Genomic DNA, 21,059 nt, shown 5'->3' with positions numbered 1-21,059 from the left:
GGCATTTAATATCATGCCGTTTACACTTGTGTACAGTACATTTACACTGTAAATGCTTCAGTATACATAGCATAATTGAATGCCACAGACGAAAAACAGTCTAAGTCCACACTATTGATCCATAATGTATAAATGATAGATAAGGGTTCAGGACAACGAGGCCTTTTCGTGGAGGAGTCAGAATGAAATTTGGACTTTAGACTGTTTTTCGTCTGTGGTACTAAAGGTATTGTCCTCCACAGTGTTTTAACTTAACACTGGGGAGTTTAGGCCTACTGTGTAAATCATGCTAAACGCTTATATGAACTCATCTACTGCCAGAATTGTTTCAGTCTGTGTCCCTTCCCTGCCAAGGTATTTTCAGCTGGATATCTTATTTTGAAGACCATTAACTCCCGGGGCGAGAACCGAAAGTTAGCAACGGCTTCCTTTGTAGAGTTAGCCGCAATCTTTTAATAAGTCACCCGAAACGTCAATTTTGTAACTGCGACTAGTGACACTTTAACTATAAGCGTTGAACATCGCCGTTTTAATCAAAAACTCAATCTAGGGAAAAGAATCCGATATAAAAGGATTTTAAATTTTCTGTTAACGTTGAAGCAGACAGAGGGGAACCTTTTCACTGACGGGTGGACCATTCCTTGTTTATCGATTAGCAACTGAGACCTATTCAGACGATGGTCTGAACAGCGATCTCACTGAATCAATACAACAGACCAAAAGTCGTTAAAAGTCGTCCTTGGCAGTCGGGTCCATTGGGGAAAAAAAGTCGTCAGTGGTGCAGTGCTGTAAAGTTGCAGTGGTGTAAAGCAACTAAGTACATTTTCTTAAGTACTGTACTTAATTACGTAAAGGTATTACTAATAATACTTAAGGTATTTGTACTTTACTTGAGTCATTCCAATTTCCAATACTTTTACTTCTACTCCATTACATCTCAGAAACAAATATTGTACTTTTAATCCACTACAATTCTTTTAAAACTTTAGTTACTAGTTACTTTGAAGATTTGGATTATTATTACAAAACATACATACATACAACCACCGATCTACAACCTCACAATGTGTCGCATTGTGAGTTTGTAGATCTGCTATTTGAAAACTTTCAAACTGTAAACCTTTGGTACTTTAAGTACCTTTTGACACCAATACTCAAGTAAATTTAGATTTCCCGACTTTTACTTGCAATGGAGTAGTTCTACATTGCAGTATTGATACTTTTACAGCTTTACTTAAGTAACAAATGTGAGTACTACTGGTAAATTGTGGCTCATGTCTTGGTCGTGGTCTGCATTTCAGCCCTCATGTATGCCAGTATCTTTGGCAACGTCTCTGCCATCATCCAGAGGTTGTACTCAGGTACGGCCCGGTATCACGCTCAGATGCTCCGGGTCAAGGAGTTCATCCGCTTCCATCAGATCCCCAACCCACTGAGGCAGAGGCTGGAGGAGTACTTCCAACATTCATGGACCTACACCAATGGCATCGACATGAACACGGTCAGCAGAACTTAAAGCATGATTCATACTTTGTTGCTTGTAGTTTGGCTATTTTAGACGGGTGCATATCTTTGGTCCGACGTACTAACAGTCCGACACACGATAGTCCGACACCCTACCCCAAACACTAACCTAACCCTAGCCGGATGAGTCCTCACCGGCCACGCATGTGTCTTAACCGGCAACGAATGTCGGAGCTACGGGTGAGGCTTAACCGGCCACGCATGTGTCTTAACTGGCCACACATGTGTCTTAACCGGCCACGCATGTGTCTTTACAGGCCGTGCATGTTGGGAGCCAAGGGTGTGTCTTAACCGGCCACGCATGTGTCTTAACCGGCCACGCATGTGTCTTAACCGGCCACGCATGTGTCTTAACCGGACACGCATGTGTCTTAACCGGCCACGCATGTGTCTTAACCGGCCACGCATGTGTCTTAACCGGACACGCATGTGTCTTAACCGGCCACGCATGTGTCTTAACCGGCCACGCATGTGTCTTAACCAGACACGCATGTGTCTTAACCGGCCACGCATGTGTCTTAACCGGACACGCATGTGTCTTAACCGGCCAAACATGTGTCTTAACCGGCCACGCATGTGTCTTAACCGGCCACGCATGTCGTACTGTTAGTATGTCGGACCAACGTATGCGCCCCATTTTGGACACCAGTGTTAATTTTGTCTACTAAGACTAGGTCACTACACACACTTAGACTAAAAATATGATTGACATTTTAGTCGACTAAGACTAGACTAAGACAATTTCAGATGATTAAAATAGGACTAAAACTAAATGCTGGTTATTCAAAAGACCAAAAGACTAAATCTGAATTTTCTGTCAAAATTAACACTGTTAGTCAACAGTACGATGGAGTATATATTAAGCATGACTGTAACAGGCCTTTTTCACAGCCATATTTACACAAATAGTTCTGTAAAAGCATAGTCACACATGCACTTCAGAAGTGTTGTGGCCAGCAGCACATGCTGCAATGTCGGACAGATCAATTTCCCATGTAGTCTTGCAGGACAGGTTGTGGTTAGTGCCGGCTTGTTGCCAGTTTTTGTCTTGGGTTAGTGAGCCAGAAACAGGAATTCTGTCTTAGAGTATGCGGTAACCAGTAACATACGACCGATCGACTAAAATGGAGCTACAGGTAGCCATAGAGCTGTCACCTAGGAAATTTTGCTTGACGATTGTCACACAAATAAACATCTGTTTATTAAATACATTTCTGTTTGCCTTTTAGACTTCACAAATTGCACAGGACAGATATGACAAATAAGTTAAGTATACAAATAAATCACTGGCACATTTAATCATTTGTACCATCCAAAATAGCGGAAATAGTTGATCCAACACGTAAGGCCTTGCTACAGGGATCCCTGATATCGGCATAAACTGCTGACGTCGTGTTGATGACATACTGTACATGGTGATATGCAAATGACGTTAATACGGCTTTGCTGCACAAACGTGACACAAAACTCCAGCTATCCGTGAAGCTGACGGGTCAGGTTGGCCAATCAGGTAAGCTGTTGCCTTGACCCCTCAAACACATGGCTAAATGTGTCCGACAGACCTGCCGACAGACAGATGCAGACATTCATGGTTTTCCGCTCACACCCCCGGGTCATCTGGGACACACAAGCCCAGTTTGAGGTCAATCGGTCGGACCGTGGCGCACCCAAGTTGTGCCGGGGACAGGCGGACACAGAGATTTCATGAAATTATACATACAGGTTGATGGATTAAGTCATAATATTCCGCGTCTCGCCACAAGGTACGAAATTGGTGGTACACAATTATTGTTCTCCTAAGTGGCTGTGGTTGTCTCTCCCGGCCCCATCACCTCATTTCTCTATCCATGATGAGCTCTAGCCGATAGTATCTGTGCTTCTGGCCCACATCCACCTCACATACGTAGATATGTCATTGTCATTGACTAACAGAGCCTTAATTTGCATCCTTGATAACATCTGTATAGTAAATAACACTACGCAACTACTTATGTCAATATGGCTGCTGTGAAAAAGGTTATACTACAGCCAAGTTCATTTTTAGCTGGCTAAAGCTTAACATTGCAGTGTTTAGCGAAATGCTGAAAAGAATTATTTTGTTTTTCTCCTCTTGTCTGCTTTTCGCCCGGATTAACATCTCGATATTGGTAAGAGCAGGAGGTACACATTTTAATTCATAGCCATTTGTGTGTTTTAACATGTCATTTCTTTTCCAGTGCCATCCCCATCATTATCATTGCAGTATATCAATATGAGAAATGTATTTTAGTATTATATTGAGCAGATTCTGATTCGAACCAAATTTGTGTTGGCACAGTGCATTTTAAATTTGTATATGACTATGCTGGTACTGTACAAATTAATTTGAATTTAAAAGAAATGCATGAAAATTGCATTTGTTTTTTATTGCAAACTTGTTTCAGGTATTTTAGTGCGTCCTTCAACATATGGTATAAAATTATCATTAGTAATTCTATGTAAGCTATATGAACATTTATTCTGTGATCAGGAGGGACTTCATGCTCTTACGTAAAGTATAGTAGAATGGCACACAATGCCGGATAGTAGATCTGTAATTGTTCTTCTTGCAAAATACATTCAGGTCAAAGAGCTTACAATGCATATTCTATATGAAACTGTGGAGAAAAAAATATCTAAGCAGGCATTCCACAAGCCAGAGACGTGATCTATGTAATTTATACTATGCACACGCTTTGATGTGATGATATATTAAAGCAATGAGGAGATACAGGTCGACCGTTGGATTAAAAGGAAAATCCACCTAGGGACTGTTACTCCCAGGGGCATAAATGATGAATTGTTTATGTCGTGCTACAACTAATTACTGTATACATAAGAGGTTCAAACAAGTTTACATAATTTATGAATTGTTTATGGCAAGCTGTAACTATTTACTGTATACATATGAGATTTTAACAAGTGTACATAATTCATGAATTGTTTAAGGCATGCTTTTTAACAGACTAGTATACTATTGAACTATTGCTAGGGTTGTCCCGATCGGAAATCGGGGGCGATCACGTCATTTTAAAATCGGATCGGGACATCCCTAGTATCAATATTATATCCATATCATGATATCAAACTGGAAATTGTCTGTGATTTGGTGATTGATCTATTGTGATATGGCATAAACGTGTTCTATAAAATATAAATATCGGAAAATCGTTATCGGCAGATGCTCAAAATCAAAATCGGATCGGGAGCAAAAGAAATTGATCGGGACATCCCTAATATTTGCTCAAATGTTTTATTTGACATTTTTACATTTTGTTTTCCTTTTTCCTTATTTTACTGCAGTCTCTCATTCTGTAAGGTTGGATACCAACTAGGAGAATTTGGGTAAATTGAGGCCATCAGGCCGGACCCCACAAATGGACTAGATACATAAAAAGCGGGCCTTGTGCTTTCATTATTCATCATAATTGTTTCTACCCGTTGGAGAGTGTCTTTTGTATTTAAGACAAAGAAAAGGAGTTCAAGCCTGTGTGTGTACTGTATTTATTGAACTGGCAAGAACCAGAATTCAACCATCTTTGCATGTGGAATATCAGGAGCAAAGTTTAAACAACCAAATATCAATGAATTGAACAAAAGTGAAAATATAATGCTTGATTAGCTGAACATTTTAGTTTATGTCCACTCTTACATTGAATCCTTTTCATACTTTGGGCAAGTTACTCAGGAATTGTAATAAGCTCTCTTGTTCAAGTTAAAATCTACAACAGGGTAAACACTTGGCAGGCTGCATATAATGCTGACCTTATAGACCTAATAGTTTCAAGTCAATCGGTTGGGCGGTTCTTGAGCTACCCTGGTAACACTCACTCACAGAGATTTTGTGAAAGAATAAAATAAGTAATGTAGAGTTACTTGGACACTACTGTTTATGTGGAAAGTAAAGTAATATATGAATTTACTTTATATTGACTAACTCTCTTCGTAGTGGAGAATATCCTATTGGGTGAAGCATTCCCAAGCAAAGTCCAGAATATTAATTTAACACTGGATTGTAACTGTGTTTCATTTCTGTGTACCATTCTGTTATACTGTGCATTACATTATGCCATCTCATTGTGGCAGTGCTCTCAGCTTGAGGCCAGTGGCATACTGGTGGTTTTCAACGAGCGTTTTGGCATATACCTGTACAGTATAGTGCTTCCCATCCCGAGTTGTGATAAAGGAACTCCTTTGTACACAGTAAAATTCTCAGTGTTAAAACTCTTGAGAGTTAGAAATGGCTAAATGAACACTGAGTATTTTACTGTGTATAATATTTGTGTATCTTACTCATAAACTGTCTCTCTACACCTCAGGTGTTGAAAGGATTTCCTGAGTGTCTCCAGGCAGATATTTGCCTCCACCTCAATAAGAATCTTCTGGAGAGCTGCACAGCTTTCCACGGAGCTACCAAGGGCTGTCTGAGGGCCTTGGCCATGCGCTTTCAGTCCACCCACGCCCCTCCAGGTGACACCCTGGTCCACAGTGGCGATGTCATCACTGCTCTCTACTTCGTGTCCCGTGGTTCTATTGAGATCCTGAAAGATGACATCGTGGTGGCAATCCTTGGTAAATACAACCCCTGGCTAGCCTATACACAGTACAAATGCCAGTGTTCATTTCATTGGACCAATACATTTTAAGAGTTAGAAATGGGTAAATGAACACTGAGGAATTGACTGTGTGTAGTATTATAATGTTAAGGCCTTTTTTTTTCATTTTCAATGAGAGGCGTGCGTTTATTTTGGACACGTGGAGAAGTTGAGGCTTGAGGGGCAAGCATATTTACGTGGGTCCCGTGAAATTGTCGCACGTGTGCTCGTTTCGTGCACATGCCCGCGACCTGGATTGTGTTGAGGTAACGTACTACCTTGAAAAACATTTTAAGGTATGACCAGGCAAATCTTTTGTCTCTGTAGTAGGCTAATGAAATACAGTATAACGGTTCAGTTAGGTAAACATTATTTTCACCATTGGATTGAATGTTTTCGACTTCATTTCACAACTTCCTACTCAGTTGTTTTCTTTATAATATGTTATTTATTGAGTAGTCAGTATAGCTCAGGGAAGGATTGGCAGAACAATTTCCCACTGGAGAGACATGGCTTATTTATGCTCAAACGATATTGATCACTTGACAAAGTATAAATTAACCTTCACTGTTTAAACAATGGCAAAGACATTGAGTGGGACATCAGGGATGCAACCATTACTACAAATACCTCTTTTACCTCATTTATACTTGGTTTGGAAGATTACTGACCTACAGTGATTTAGTGTTTTTTTTTTCCATATTAACAAAAAGCTCTTTGAATATAACGTTGTGCAGATGTACCCATGTTTAAAGGTATATTCAGTGATTTGACTTAATTCAAATATCACTTATTTTTTATTTTTTTCTGGATAATTCTCCCTACTATAGAGTGTGCTGACCATATAAGGAGTTCTTCCCTGTCCCCAGTGAGCCCCTGGGGTAAAAAAAATCCTAGTTTCAGTTTTGGTGGCGGGTGGCAAAGCCTTCATCCAATCATGATGAGAGGGGCCTTCCTCCAATCATGATTGAGTGGGGGCGGGCCTTGGTGCACATGCTGTTGGCCTGTTGCACTTCCCCCCACTGTAGAGCGTGCATGTGCACATTTTGTTACCGGGGCGGACTGGGTGGTTTTCCAAATCACCCAAATCACTGAATGCTCCTTTAAATGCCACCCCTCTATTTTAAGCAGTATAGCTGTTCATGTGACAGGTACAGTAGACATTTGTATTAAGTGGATTTGTTTAACTTTTTTTTGTTTGTTTGTTTGTTTGCTTGTTTGCCTTTTTGTTTTGTGCTGAGTGCTGAGCTCTGCCACAGTGCCACAATATGAAAAGCAGATGAGTTAAAGTGGATGGGGGGAAAGGATAAGAGAGAAAGCTCAGTGTAAAATTAATGTCAACACACTATTTTGGCTATAATGTCAGTCATATACTCACACTGAAAACCCATTAGTCTTATTAGTGATAATGTTTTCCCTCACTGGTAAACCGCAAACAGGTGTTACAGGCCAAGCCTGGATTAAACTGGTCATTATTCAAGCAATGAATGCTCTCCAAACCCACACCTGACAGAATGGGGTCTGAGCTTAGCAAAACAGCAGCATTGCACAAAATCCATTAATAGCAAATATACTGCAAAAGTCACTGATCTCGAAGACCAGCTCTTTGATATAGCATTCCATCAGAACCATTTAGCAAACAATTGTTTTAGATCACCGGTTCTTAAGCAGTGATGGCATAATTGCAGTTGGTCCATGGGAAAATACTTTTCAAAAATATGTTTAAACAATATATCAGTCCATCACATTTAAGAGCTTTTTTGAACCAATAGTTCCATTTTGGGGGGGAAAAGTTTGAAATGTGTTTGTTGCACTGGAAATAGCCAATCCACAAGCTCATGACGTGCTGCTCTGCGTCTGCGACACATTGTGAACTTGTAGATCGTCTATTTTTGGTGCACAAAAAAGTATACATTTTAAGATCACTCATAGATCAATAGATAAACGTGTGTCTTATATTAATATATACAGTATATTGTGGGGAGGTGGGGTGGCCTTTGAGGATTTGAAATATACTACTGTAGAGATTAAAATAGGGTGCATTTTGCATCCCAAAACACAGTTTATAGTTAAGGGACGCAATAAAACAACGACCTCTGCATCCACGGGATAGACTACTGTACTGTACTGTTTTTTAATTCTAGTTTATTTTGCTAGCTTTAGTTATAATAATAATTTCTTCTTCTGTTTTCTACATGAATATAACCAATGAATTATAACCCTATCAAATTAAAGGGGAGTTAAATGCTGCAATTTGGAGGAAGAAAATGGCAAAATGAGACTGCTTAACGTTGTTGAAGTGGGACTCATAAAATGTCCCTGGGGCTCATCTAAAAGACCATCCCTGCATCCCGGGATTCATTACATTGAAACCCTATTTACATCACTGCTACTGGTACAGAGCTCAAGAATGGTTGAGAGCCATTGTTTGAGATTGTTTGAGTCTACAGTGTCTACAGTATGTCAAGACGTGAATGGCCAGTTCATTGTGGTTTTCCTGATTCAAAACTCAGGATGTCTATCAGGGTAATTTCAGAGGTGATACCATACAGGAGAGATTGCCCTGTCAGGCTACCATCCTGTGCCAGAAAGGGCACAGTATGTATGGTTTCAGAGGTGAGGTGAGGAATTAGTTAGGCCACCATCTGAGCAAATGACCTTCCGAGTCCTTGTAGTCAGACTTGTATGTGGGGGACATGGTGCGCCACTCTGTGTGATCCTGTCTTGCGTGCTAGATAGGTGTCCAGCACCCGCTGAGGTTGCAGTGAACAGTACGGCTTCAGGCCACAATTCATGGGTCACATGGAACCCTGGTGGCAGCGTTGGCATTTAGTGAACCCTGGCTCAAACAAAATGCTTTTTCATGATGCCCTTTAAATTATACTTCTAGTCCTTGCTAAATGGACTCTCATAACAACAAGAAGAGGATTCTCAAAGGCATAGACTGTATCCTTTTCTGAAAGGTAGTTTCGTGAAGATCTTGCTTAAATTGTATGATTTATCTACAGAAATATCTGTTTTTCAAATAGGCCTACACAAAATAATAATTGAATCATGTGGATCTCTGGAATGGCATGGCTTCAATGTGGATCTCTGACTGTAAAATGTGTCTACATACTGTAGCAGGCAGGGCACATTGTCCCCAGGTTGTGCAAGACTCAACTTGCAAGTACAATGTGGCTGTTCTTCAACTTGTCAGTGAATGATAAGCTAATGAGATGGACCGTATCTGTGTCCTCGCCAGGGAAAAATGACATCTTTGGAGAGATGATTCATCTAGCGGCCAAACCTGGCAAATCCAATGCTGATGTGCGAGCTCTGAGTTACTGTGACCTGCATACCATTCAGCGGGAGGAGTTGTTGGAAGTCTTGGACATGTACCCAGAGTTTAATGACTACTTCTTCAACAACCTGGAGCTTACCTTCAACCTCAGAGATGATAACATTAAGGTAGATCACAACAGTGTTATTGAGCCTCTGTACACGATTATTGTTTCACAATGTTCACATTTCTGATTGTTTTCCCCCTTTCAAATGCTTCTCACATTACTGAAAAATGCTTTTTACAAGCATTTCCCAACATTTCTATTTAATTAATTTTTCATTGTAACAGGTCAATTCTCAAGGCTGTGATTCAGATGGCGAGGGCACTAAGGTCAAGAGAAGGATTTCCTTCACACCACATCTATCTAAAGGTAAATAGAAATGAGTCCAAGTTCAGTACATCCTCTTCTTTCATATTTTGCAGATACAAAATTGTTCTTTGTTATTGTTAACTGAGTGGCACTCCCCAAGGAAGACTACTCACTAAGGAATAAAGCCTGATTTATTCTTAATTGCACGCCAGTAACACGCAATTTGGGAGCGCACAGGAACGGTTGGCAAGCCACACCCCCTGACGCGTGTAAACCGTGCCCCAACCGTTTGTTTCCATAATGTATAATAATAACGTAGTAAGTAGCCTTGCCGAGCCATGAGGCCCATAGGGCAGGAGCCTATCTCCTGTTTCTGTAGCGTGAGGCAGCTTGATGTACAAGTACACCCCCTGGACATGACGCTAGTATGTCGCAGGGACTTACCCCCAATCCAAACCCTTGATGCTGAGTGTCAAGCAGGGAGGCACTGGGTCCCATTTTTTAGAGTCTTTGGTATGACCCGGCCGGGGATTGAACCCCGACCTCCCAGTCTCAGGGCGGACACTCTAACCACAAGGCCACTGAGCTGGTGATAATAATAACCGTTAAAACTGCTTTATAAATAATAGTTTATAAATAGCTGGATAGATGGCCGTCTTGTGGCACTATTTAAGTTGTTTACACAAATGGAGAAGTTCATTCGCATGTCTAACTCACCGTTCTTCTCTCTCTCCCTCCCTTTCAGAGAGGAGAACGTACTTTAAAAAAATTACCAGCGAGATATTAAAGCGAGAGAGAGAGAGAGAGAGAGAGAGGGAGAGGGAGGGAGAGAGAGATAGAGAACAGTGAGTTAGACACGTGAATGAACTTCCCCATTCGTGTAAGAAAATGTAATAATGTCACAAGACGCTTAACTCAAACACATCTATCGAGCTATTTATAAACTCTTATTTATAAAGCAGTTTTAACGGATATTGCATATTATTATTATATATTCTGGAAACAGCCATGGAGACAGTCGGGCACGGTTTACACTCTAGCAGCTTGTTGGGCGGCGTGGCTTGCCCACCATTTCTGTGTGTTCCCAAATCACGTGCCAGTGACACATGTAACGAAAATGGTAGATCTACTGTACAAGCTACAAACAAAGTATGTCAATCCCTTAAGGCCACAATGAGTTCCACTGACTTCTGTTCATTACCATCCTACAGGGGAAAGCAACAAGGAAGTGGATAATGACTCAGAGAGGAAGAGAGATTCCTACTTGTGCCTAAAAAGAGGTTCAGAAGACAAGAACTCGGGAAAAGATGAGCTAAGGTCTCTTGGCTCAACAGTCCTTGGTTATTCCACCATTGACGCGCCAACCATGGGTGTTGACTCGAATCCCACAGGACACATCCAGGTCGGTGACAGCTTGGAGAGGAGCCCATCTTTTGAAGGTACTACGGTAGCATGCTTTGTTATTCTATTCTGAAACATGTATATAATCGTTAACCGCTTGGACAGAAGCTCTTAAAAGCTATTGCTCGTCCAGTTAAATCACATCCACGGCCCAAACTAATCCTCACTTTCAGACCTGTCTGTCTGGACAGGTTATCCTGTTTGCTAACAGACTGGGTATAGCCTTGAATCCCTCAACTCTACCGTCAAAATAGAACATGAAAAAAGGCCGCTGCTGGAAATGCCATCCCATAAGAGGATCATGGCGAATATCATCCAATTATGCCAGCATCATATTCATCTCACTATACAGTACACAGTAGCTGGAAAATAGGTCCACATGCATCATTCAGATGTTGATAATATATGCAGTATTTACAGCTGAAAGGACCTATCAAAGTGTCCAACACAACCTCTTAGCAGAGAACTCAGACAGACAGCTGTACCGAGGCCAAAAATCAGTAATTATCAATCAAATCAATTTCACAGTGAACCCTGATAAAAACTCTATAAGCGTCTACCATGGAGCAGAGTCAGATTGGAGAAAAAAATCTGCCATTACATTTTACATCAGATCCACAAACCTATATAAATTCAGCCCTATATATATACCCGATACCTGGTCATCTCAGGATGCTGTATTTGGTAACTGCATCAGTAATTCATTCTTATAATAATAACTGATTCCACACCCCTGGACATGTTTGCTGATAGGCATGGTATACCGGCATACCCCTTGTTGGTGTCCTTTTTACAGGGGGGTAAAAATAAACATGTGATGCCACACGCACTACACAGTCAAAGATCCCCACATCTGCACAGGACGTCACAGCAGCCTTGCTGAGTTGTACAAAACCACCTGCACATACTGCTGTGGCAGATAATGTAATCACACACTGGTAACTATCACTCTGGTGAAAATCACAAAAGACTCACTCAATACCAATCAGTGGACAGGGAGCATGACTACTAACAGGTGCCCAGTAGAGATAACAGCTGAGCTAGCTTGCTAGCCTGGCAGAAAAAACACTGTTAACAATTCTCCTGCAACAAGGGGTTGATAAATTACAAACAAAGAACCAACACACAGCTTTCCTGTAAAGATTAATTGCATTCTATTTCAGTCCTTGGTTGGTTTAGTGATTACCTTGCTATGACCCACATGTGAGGTTGTAAAGAACGTATGTTTGCTTCGCTCACCAGATCTCTGCGGTGATAAATGGGCTTGTGAAAAGCCTGCAGACTACCTGGATGAGTCAGCACAGTTGCAGGAACTGGGAGGGGAGGACAATTCTGCAAGTGAACTCACATATGGAGAGGTGGAACAGCGATTAGATCAACTCCAAGAGCACTTGAACAGGTACAAATCCTTTTCTCCTGCTTCTCCCCAGTAATGTTATTTACTGTATGGATGGAAGCTGCTGTAAAGTTTTCAAGTGGCTGTTTCCACAGCATGTGTCAACTTCCTTTTGAACCAGCAGATTTAATGCTCAATTCATTGTCATAACCAACTTCATCCTTGATAGATCCTAAATATAACCTCTGCATAGGAGCACGTGATTTTTTTTAAATCTGTATCTGTATAGACCTACAACTTAAAAGCGAAATGTCTGTATATTGGGATCAGTCCCTGTAAAGTAGGGGTCACTTAGACCGAAGGTCGCAGTTAACTATGGAATCGGGCATTTCCCTTCAGTGTGTGTGTGTTGGTTGGTTGGTTGGTTGGTTGGTTGGTCGAGGATGTGACATCAAGTGGCTTCATCAGGGATGGAGTATATGTGACATCACGTCGTGGCATCATCAGGGATGGAGATCCCTGATGTAATCAATATTAAGCCCATATATGGAGATCCCTGATGTCATCAATATTGGCCAGCAACTCTACATCTGACCTCAAACCCTTAGATAGCTTTCCATTTAAACTGTAGTTATTACAGTTATTACAAAAAGTTATTAATGCAGCCGCACCCGGCAGCAGAGTTCTCAACAGGCCCGACAATTAAGATCTTACCCACCCATGCCAAAGAACCAGCGCTCGCCCAGCAGTGTGCTGTCACCCAGGCAGATATGTTGAATTTGTTGATCTGACCCCCCATTCCAAAGTGCCAGCGCTCGCCCAGCAGTCTGCGGTCACCCAGGCGGATTTGGGTGAGGTCGCTTCTCGCCCTCAGGCGTCTTACTGGTATACAGTATATATTGAATATGGAGCTGTCAAACTATTAGGGTAAAGACCTGTATCACTATTAAAGTCACCAATGCATGCACATTGTCTCTGAAACATACCCTGAAGAAAGGGTGCAATTAAGTCCACAAAAGAAACAACAACCTATCACACATTCTGGCTAAATGCGGTCCAATCACAAAATGCAAATAGGTGTGGAGGTGACTTGTAGACGTGTGGTCATGCGCGTGTTGTTGCGCTATCCCTAATATTTCTATATATCTTGCCCACTCAAATCTGTTTGGTAGAGCAAGCCTTCAATGGAAAGGTCACTGTGATTCAAATGTTCCTATTATCAGCAGAAGTGGGAGTGTCAATTCCTTGTGTTGTGTCAATTGTTTGTAGGCCAAAGACCCTGATTTGTGCTGCGATATGCCATTCACTCCAAAATACATGAATCATTTAATCATCCAGGAATTAAATAATTGGTAAATAATGATTACACAAAAAATAATATAACATTCTCTATAATTCTTTTTTTTTTTTTAAGCCAATCAAAGAACTAAACAGCATCACGTCAATCAGCAGTTCTAGTTCAGAGACAAATAAAATGTTGTTTGATCTGCGTTTGCTATAACCATACCAGACCAGTTCTCCATAACCAGCAATGTGTGAGTAATAATTCTGTGTATCAATTATAAATGTATCCCAAGGCAACGTTGATCTTCCATGTGCAGAGAGGTGAGGGAGATTGCACTGGGGATAATGGCTTGCGCAACCTTCTCTTAAAGGCAATGGCATCTGGCACGCTGATTGGTTTGTCACATCCCCTTTAGCCTGACCTGCAGGGTCTGTGTTGTCTGTGTCTATTTCTAGTGTACCTGTACTCCCCTGTCTATGTCTTTCCCCCCACAGATCTATTTAGGCACTGGCCAGGTGCTCCCAATACACCCAATTGGGAAGATGGCCGACGCCTACATAGATACATAGACACCTTACTGATAAGGCTGGTGTCAGAAGATAGAAACTTGGCCACGGGAACACCCCTTGCACCATGCTAAATCCCAAAATAGTGGGTAACGCGACTTGGACACAAAATAGGGTGCCCACTGTATCCACTGCACTCACCTGAGTCAGGTCACCTGACCCTGGTCGTTCACACTATCAGAAGCTGGCTACTTGTGTAGATAGAGGATCAGCAGTGATTCTCTGCCACTCCAGCCAAATGAAGAGCATTGGCCGTTAATGTATCTCCGACTGTATTTACAGCGTGGTTCTGTCCACTTGCCAGTTTCAGAAATTGTCTTCTACCTGCACTCAATGCCTACTATAATGTCTAAATGTGCTGTGTGGGTCAATAATCATGACTCAATAAGCAAACATTGCAGTCAGGGTAATTCAAATATTATTTTTGATTAACACATTCTGCCTGATGCCCTAAATATAGTATTTGGAGGAAATCTAGCCATAATTAGAACGAGAAACACGCCACAATAAATGCTGAATTCACACCACCCACTGTTCATTATTGCTCCTTGCAAGAGCAAGATGAATTGAACATTGTGGACCCTATTGGAAACAAGTGTAATGCTTAATTGGGTCGTCCACTCACAGTTAACAGCCTTTGTATTGAGTTTGTGCTTGAAATGTACTGTAATTCTGCAAACTGTTAATACATTTTTCAATCAATCAATCAATCAATCAAAGCAATAGTCTTCCCATAGCGGGGCTTATACATCTTCAGTTGTATTATGTCAAGGAACATAAGCTCCACCTAGTGCTCAATAGAGCACACAGATATAAAAAAGAATGGATACAGAAAGGAAAGGATGCAGAAAATAATTGAATTTGGTCATTGTTACACTCCGTAAAGATGACTATGTCAGTGGTTCTCAAACTGGGGTCCAGGGAACCCCATGGGTCATTGTGGGGGTTCCATGGGGTCCCCAGCTAAATCAGGTACAGTTTAATACTGTAACTATACCTATACTTTGGCTATTCAAAAATAGCCAATCTACAAGCTCTGCCTCAACTTTTCCAGAATGGCCTGTTATAGCGCCCACCATGAGGCAGATTTTCACATTTTTACCTATAACTGCACTGATCTGCGTGAAACTTTGCATGCACACTCCCTAGAGGCCAAGGAAAAACCTTTGACCTGCATTTTTCACATCTGCCTTTTATAGCGCTATCAGGAGGCCGACCTTTGTAAAACACATACTTTTATATTACTCCTCCAGATTCTGTCCAAACATCCCACAAATCGGAACACTATCTCTATAGTCATGTGATCAAGACTGATCTGTCCGATATTTCATATTCCAACCTAATTGGCTAACATTGGCTTCCAAAGTTTGCAGGATTGGCCCGTTTTGAACAAAAAGCCTCAATCATAAACGCAGCGTGCAATTTACGTGACATTTTTCACACACTTTCCTACTAAGCTGAGGAATAACTCCCACCCTTTTCACCCTTTTGACTTTTTCTAGGTTTTCCATTATTCCACTCATCTATTTCCATTCTCTCTGTCTCTGTCTCTGTCTCTGTCTCTCTCTCTGTCTAGGCTGGAATCTCAGATGACGTCAGACATTCAGACTATTCTCCAGCTGTTGCAGAGACAGTTGACCGTGGGCCCTCCGGCCTACAGCACTGTGACTTCCAGTCCAGACTACCAGAGACCTGCCGTGAAGGTGCAGCCTGTCACTGCTCTGACAACCAGCCATTATTTCAGCCATACAGCAACACAAGTAAGAGGTTTGATTAGATTTTTATTTTGATCCCTTTAGCCCATTGGCTAATCTTGGCTAAGTCCACATTAAAGACATAACGGTAACACTTGCTAATTATGCATCCCATGTTTACAACGCATTATGAACACACTTCTCATAATCTTCTCATAAACATTCATAATTTATATATTTATAAGCGCTCATAAATAATCATAATACTTTATAACCTTAATCATAATACATTATAAACTTTATTATAATGACTTATAATACTATTTAATAATTATACTACTTACAATACTTCATAACTTGCTATGTATTCCATGTTTATAACGCATTATTAAAAAAAAACATTTTCTCAAACATTTATATATTTATAATAATATAGATACCGTAATTATAAATGTTTATGAGAAAATGATATTGTCTTATAAGAAATGTTATAATGCGTTATAAACATGGAATACATAACAAGTTATTAAATATTATAATATTTGATAGTATAGGTCATTATAATAAAGTTTATAATGTGTTATGATTAAGGTTATAAAGTATTATGATTATTTATAAGCGCTTATAAATGTAATTATACATGTTTATATATAATACAGTCTTATAAGTGTGTTCATAATGTATTATAAACATGGGATGCATAATAATAATAATAATAATAATAATACATACAATTTATATAGCGCTTTTCAAGGTACCAAAAGTCACTTTACAGTTAAAAGGTTAAAAACTAGTAGCTATAGTAGCTACTAGTGTTATACAAATAGCAAGTGTTATACAAATATGTAGGCCTATATAAACAAAATTAATGAATCAATTTTAACGGTAGACTGCAAGTGTGTGTTGATGACAAAACAGGGAAAGTATGTTGTTACACCCCCCTCGCCCCCTCTGACAGACATCAATCAATTGATTAGACCACGAGAGACCACTAACTAACAAGCACGGAACTAGTTTACTTTTGGCCCAATCAATCAAGACAGTTTCAAAGGAATCAATTAACGGACGTCCCGGGAGAGGCGTCCCTGTTTATTGAGTTTATTAGGATCCCTATTAGCTGGTGCAGAACAAAAAACAAACAGGGGTAAATTGAAAATGTTCCTTCTACATCACTGCCACCACCTGGGGAGATTGGTCTGGAACTCGTCAGTTTGAATTACATTTCACTCACCCCAGAGGTGTGGGTGACCAATCAGAGCCCACTATTCAAAGATAGATAGCCCTGCAATTTCCCCAACCATTCCGACCATTTTGATCACTCCTTTTAGAAAGACCATAGTATGGGCTGTCCATTAGGGATAGTTTTGTATTTTAACTCCCAACAATGTAACTTCTGAAACCTTGTTCATTTGCACAACTGAGTTTATAAATGAGTTACTGCAGTCATGGTTGTGTCATCAGCAAACATATAATACACTGTCTAGATGTCATCTTGAATGGCGATGGGAATCAACCAGGTGAATGACATTTTCATTCAATTTATTCATGCGGGCCTCGACACGTCATCACGCATCAAGGAAGTAATTCAAATTAGATTTTTATGGACTTTTGATATAAAAATATACAAAGATGGAAATCTTCCCATTGTTTTGGCATGGACTGTTAGGAATGCCCATATGGAAAAAAAATAAAAAGGAATGCCCATATGATGACCACGGATATGCTCTAAAAGTATCAAAAATGTATTTTAAATTTCCCTACGTCTTTAAGGTCGGAGGCAACTCCCTTGTGGCATTCTACAGGAAGTAAAGCATGGATAGGAAATTGAGGCATCGACCTAGACAGACTGATTGCTCACTCACTCCTTTTAGCAGAGATGAACCCCGGCTGATGTTTTTTTTATCAGACAGATGTCCACAAAGGACAACATATTTATCTACAGGTCACCGTGATTTACTTTTCTATGGCAGACAACCTAATTATTGTTCTCATGGTGTCTGTTACACCATGCAGTAATAAAAACATTAAGAATTGCCTTTTTTGTTCATCGAAAGGTACATTGGATAGTGCCTTTTTTCTTCTTCTTTTTTCTTTAATACTAATGAAGCAAAGTGTCTCATCTGTATTATGTATTCTTACTTAAAATGGTTAACATTAGGGATCATATGTCTAACTTTATAATGAAGCTCAGCAGTAATCATGAATGCATAGCGGTTCAATGCAATTATGAGCTTGTAGTTCTGCTATTTTGTATAACGTCTTTAAACGTTTGTTTAAGTTGCTGATGGTAAAGTTGGCTTTAAGTTGCTGATGGTAAAGTTGGCTTTAAGTTTCTGATGCTAAAGTTGGCTTCTCACCTGTGAAATGTACCTTATGTCCCGGTCTTCCTCAGGGTCCTGACCTTAAACCGGAGAGGAGGACCCAGATCCATCAGGAATCCAAAGACTTTCAACCTCCCATGAATGCAGCCGTAGATGACAGCCTTACAACACTGCTTGTACAGAGACAACATCTGCAACAACAACAACAACAACATCCACATTCTGAATTGATCCTTCTTCCAGTTGAATCATCGTCAGTCTCTCCCTCTTCCCCATCAGACTCCAACGCTAACACCATGGGTCTCCATAGACCTGTCTCAGACCCGGGACTACCAAGGCCATAAGTCCCTCAGCGTGCACATGTTGAAGTGTTCTTATATCTGTGTTGTCTTGCTGTAATTACGGTGCACAGTAAAATCCTCAGGAATCATTTAACATTTAAGCCCTATGCTTTGTCATATGAAAAAGATAAATTCAAAAATAGCCAATCCATGTGTTCGTAGATTAGCTATGTTTGCTACTTTTGAAATTGTTTTGACATCTTTTGACATTAAGTCCAAATAACTCTCAAGAGTTAAATAAACACTGAGGATTTTACTGTGTAGCTGCATTATTTTATCAGCATGCTCACAGACATAATTATTGATGATTTGCTTGATAATAGATTTAAGTATTTTTTTTGTAATGACATATGGAATAAGGACTGTTGTCTGCAGGTATCGATGTAACAACAGCATTATTATGCAGACGTGAACAATTTGCTGATGTTTTGCCTGTCTTCTCTGAAGTATGACTCAGGGGTTATGGACTATTGCACTGCAATACATACATATATTACTGTAGTTTATTCCTTAAACTATGTGCATTAATAATTGCATTATTCATGCACCCTTGATGTTACAGCCAACAGGACATCATACCTCCTTGTCAGGACATATAGGCTAACATGCATGTTTGAGCATTTTCTCTTGCATGTTATCCCTGTGTTATAGGCCTCTGGCAAGCAAGTGTGATGATGGCCTTTCTAAGGCAGTAGTTTTATATTTGAAAGTTTCTATTTTGCACTGCTTGTTGGGGCCCAAAATGTAGCAACATTAAAATAAATGAATTAGTTTTGCCCAATCCTTTTTTAGTTATAGGATGCATTCGTTAGAGGGGTATCATAATTCACCACATGGAAACTTAACATTAGCACATGAGCAGACCGACCCATGGGTCTTGTGCCTATAACCATGTCATATGTCCAGGTAGAGGTAACCATAACATGAACATGTTGTTTTCCTCTAATGTTTTCATTGAAGATACACATTGTTAGATTACAATCTTGTAATATAGCCAGGTGTAAAAAGTTGTAAATGTGTTGTTGTTGTTTTTTATCATGAATTATATTAGAACATGGGTGTGTCATGCAACATAGCACATAAGTTGGTTCTGTAGCCGTGGGAACAATAAAAAATAAAACACAATTGTACCTGTATTATCAAGATTTGATATTTATATGATGACAAGTGTATACAGTAGTTGCTTCCGTGGCATCTAGATAGATGTGATAGATAGATAGTGTTAGATAGTGATAGTGTTTCTCAAACATTTTTTTGGCCAGTGCACCCTATCCTATAACACCAATTCAAATGTAATCTTTACTTTTAATGTGTATTATAGAATATACAGTAAATTATATAATTTAGAAAACACCTTATACATTTCCAAATATCAAATTTGACATTAAACTGGACTGTTACAATATGATTATTATGAAAGTATTAGCCTACTTCCCAGGGAGTGGTTATAAATACAGCATATATCCATATACATTTCGGATGTCATACAAGGCTCCTCTCACAGTGAATGGCAGGGCTGTCATGTTACCCTGTCACTGGGATTTCAGTGTTCCACAGTGCTGTGAGAGGAGCCTGGTGTGAGGGCATGACATCCTAGCCTGGCTAATAAGCCAGACCAAATCAGCCGTTGGCAAAAAAAGTCTGAGTCTGGCATCATGGTCATGCAGCAGTATATGGTCACTGGTCAGTATCATGGTCACTGGTCAGTATCTCTGTCAGTATCATGGTCACTCAGTATCATGTCAGTAATCTACAACATGTTGCATCGTGACAAGTTGTTTGCTTGTAGATGTGTTCTTCTTGGCAAGCAACAAATTAGACTATAGTAGCCTTGACATGCTTCCACCTTTACAACCCCTGTTCAACACTTACAATTGCAAATCTAGGCAATTAATGAAAAAGTCTATAGGGAGAAATGAAGAAAATTGTGCAGTTTTATATATTAAAGGGCCACTTCACCCCTTTTGCAACAAGAGCTTATTTTAATGATGTTTAGGACACAAGAAACACTTTTTTTTTTTAAGATATTTTAGTCATGACGCCATGTTCATGACCAAAAACCTGTCATGAAAATATGGTCTTATTCCTTCCTGGACTACTGTACAAAGTCACACCTCCATGCAGCCTCCCCCTCTCCACAAGGAGGGGAAGTGCACTAAAGCATTATGGGCATTTCAGCAATCCAGTCAAACCCTAGTCGAACACACAGACTTCATTCTTTTTCCTGGCCATAAGGTGCAAAAAATTGTGCTACTGTTATGAGTGTTATCTACTACAAATACTATTAACATTGACATTAACATCTTCCAGCGGTGAAATGTCCCTTTAATAAACCTGCCCCCA

General features: G+C 40.1%; 1 protein-coding gene across 1 annotated transcript in view; it reads left to right on the top strand.

Annotated features, from left to right (window-relative positions):
• kcnh7 (potassium voltage-gated channel subfamily H member 7) overlaps window positions 1-18,719 on the top strand; it is a gene marked incomplete at both ends in the record, with an annotated part of 65,114 nt that extends 46,395 nt beyond the window's left edge. The window contains 8 exons of the mRNA XM_079517695.1: window positions 1,302-1,501; window positions 5,862-6,114; window positions 9,382-9,587; window positions 9,751-9,832; window positions 10,984-11,211; window positions 12,416-12,572; window positions 15,937-16,120; window positions 18,447-18,719. Coding sequence (XP_079373821.1) covers window positions 1,302-1,501; window positions 5,862-6,114; window positions 9,382-9,587; window positions 9,751-9,832; window positions 10,984-11,211; window positions 12,416-12,572; window positions 15,937-16,120; window positions 18,447-18,719 — 1,583 coding nt within the window. The remainder of the gene's footprint in view (window positions 1-1,301; window positions 1,502-5,861; window positions 6,115-9,381; window positions 9,588-9,750; window positions 9,833-10,983; window positions 11,212-12,415; window positions 12,573-15,936; window positions 16,121-18,446) is intronic.
• Between the last annotated feature and the right edge of the window lie 2,340 nt (window positions 18,720-21,059).

The sequence above is a fragment of the Electrona antarctica genome, assembly GCF_951216825.1.
Source record: "Electrona antarctica genome assembly, chromosome: 13".
Classification (NCBI taxonomy): Eukaryota; Metazoa; Chordata; class Actinopteri; order Myctophiformes; family Myctophidae; genus Electrona; species Electrona antarctica.
This window is presented reverse-complemented; position numbering and strand designations above follow the sequence as displayed.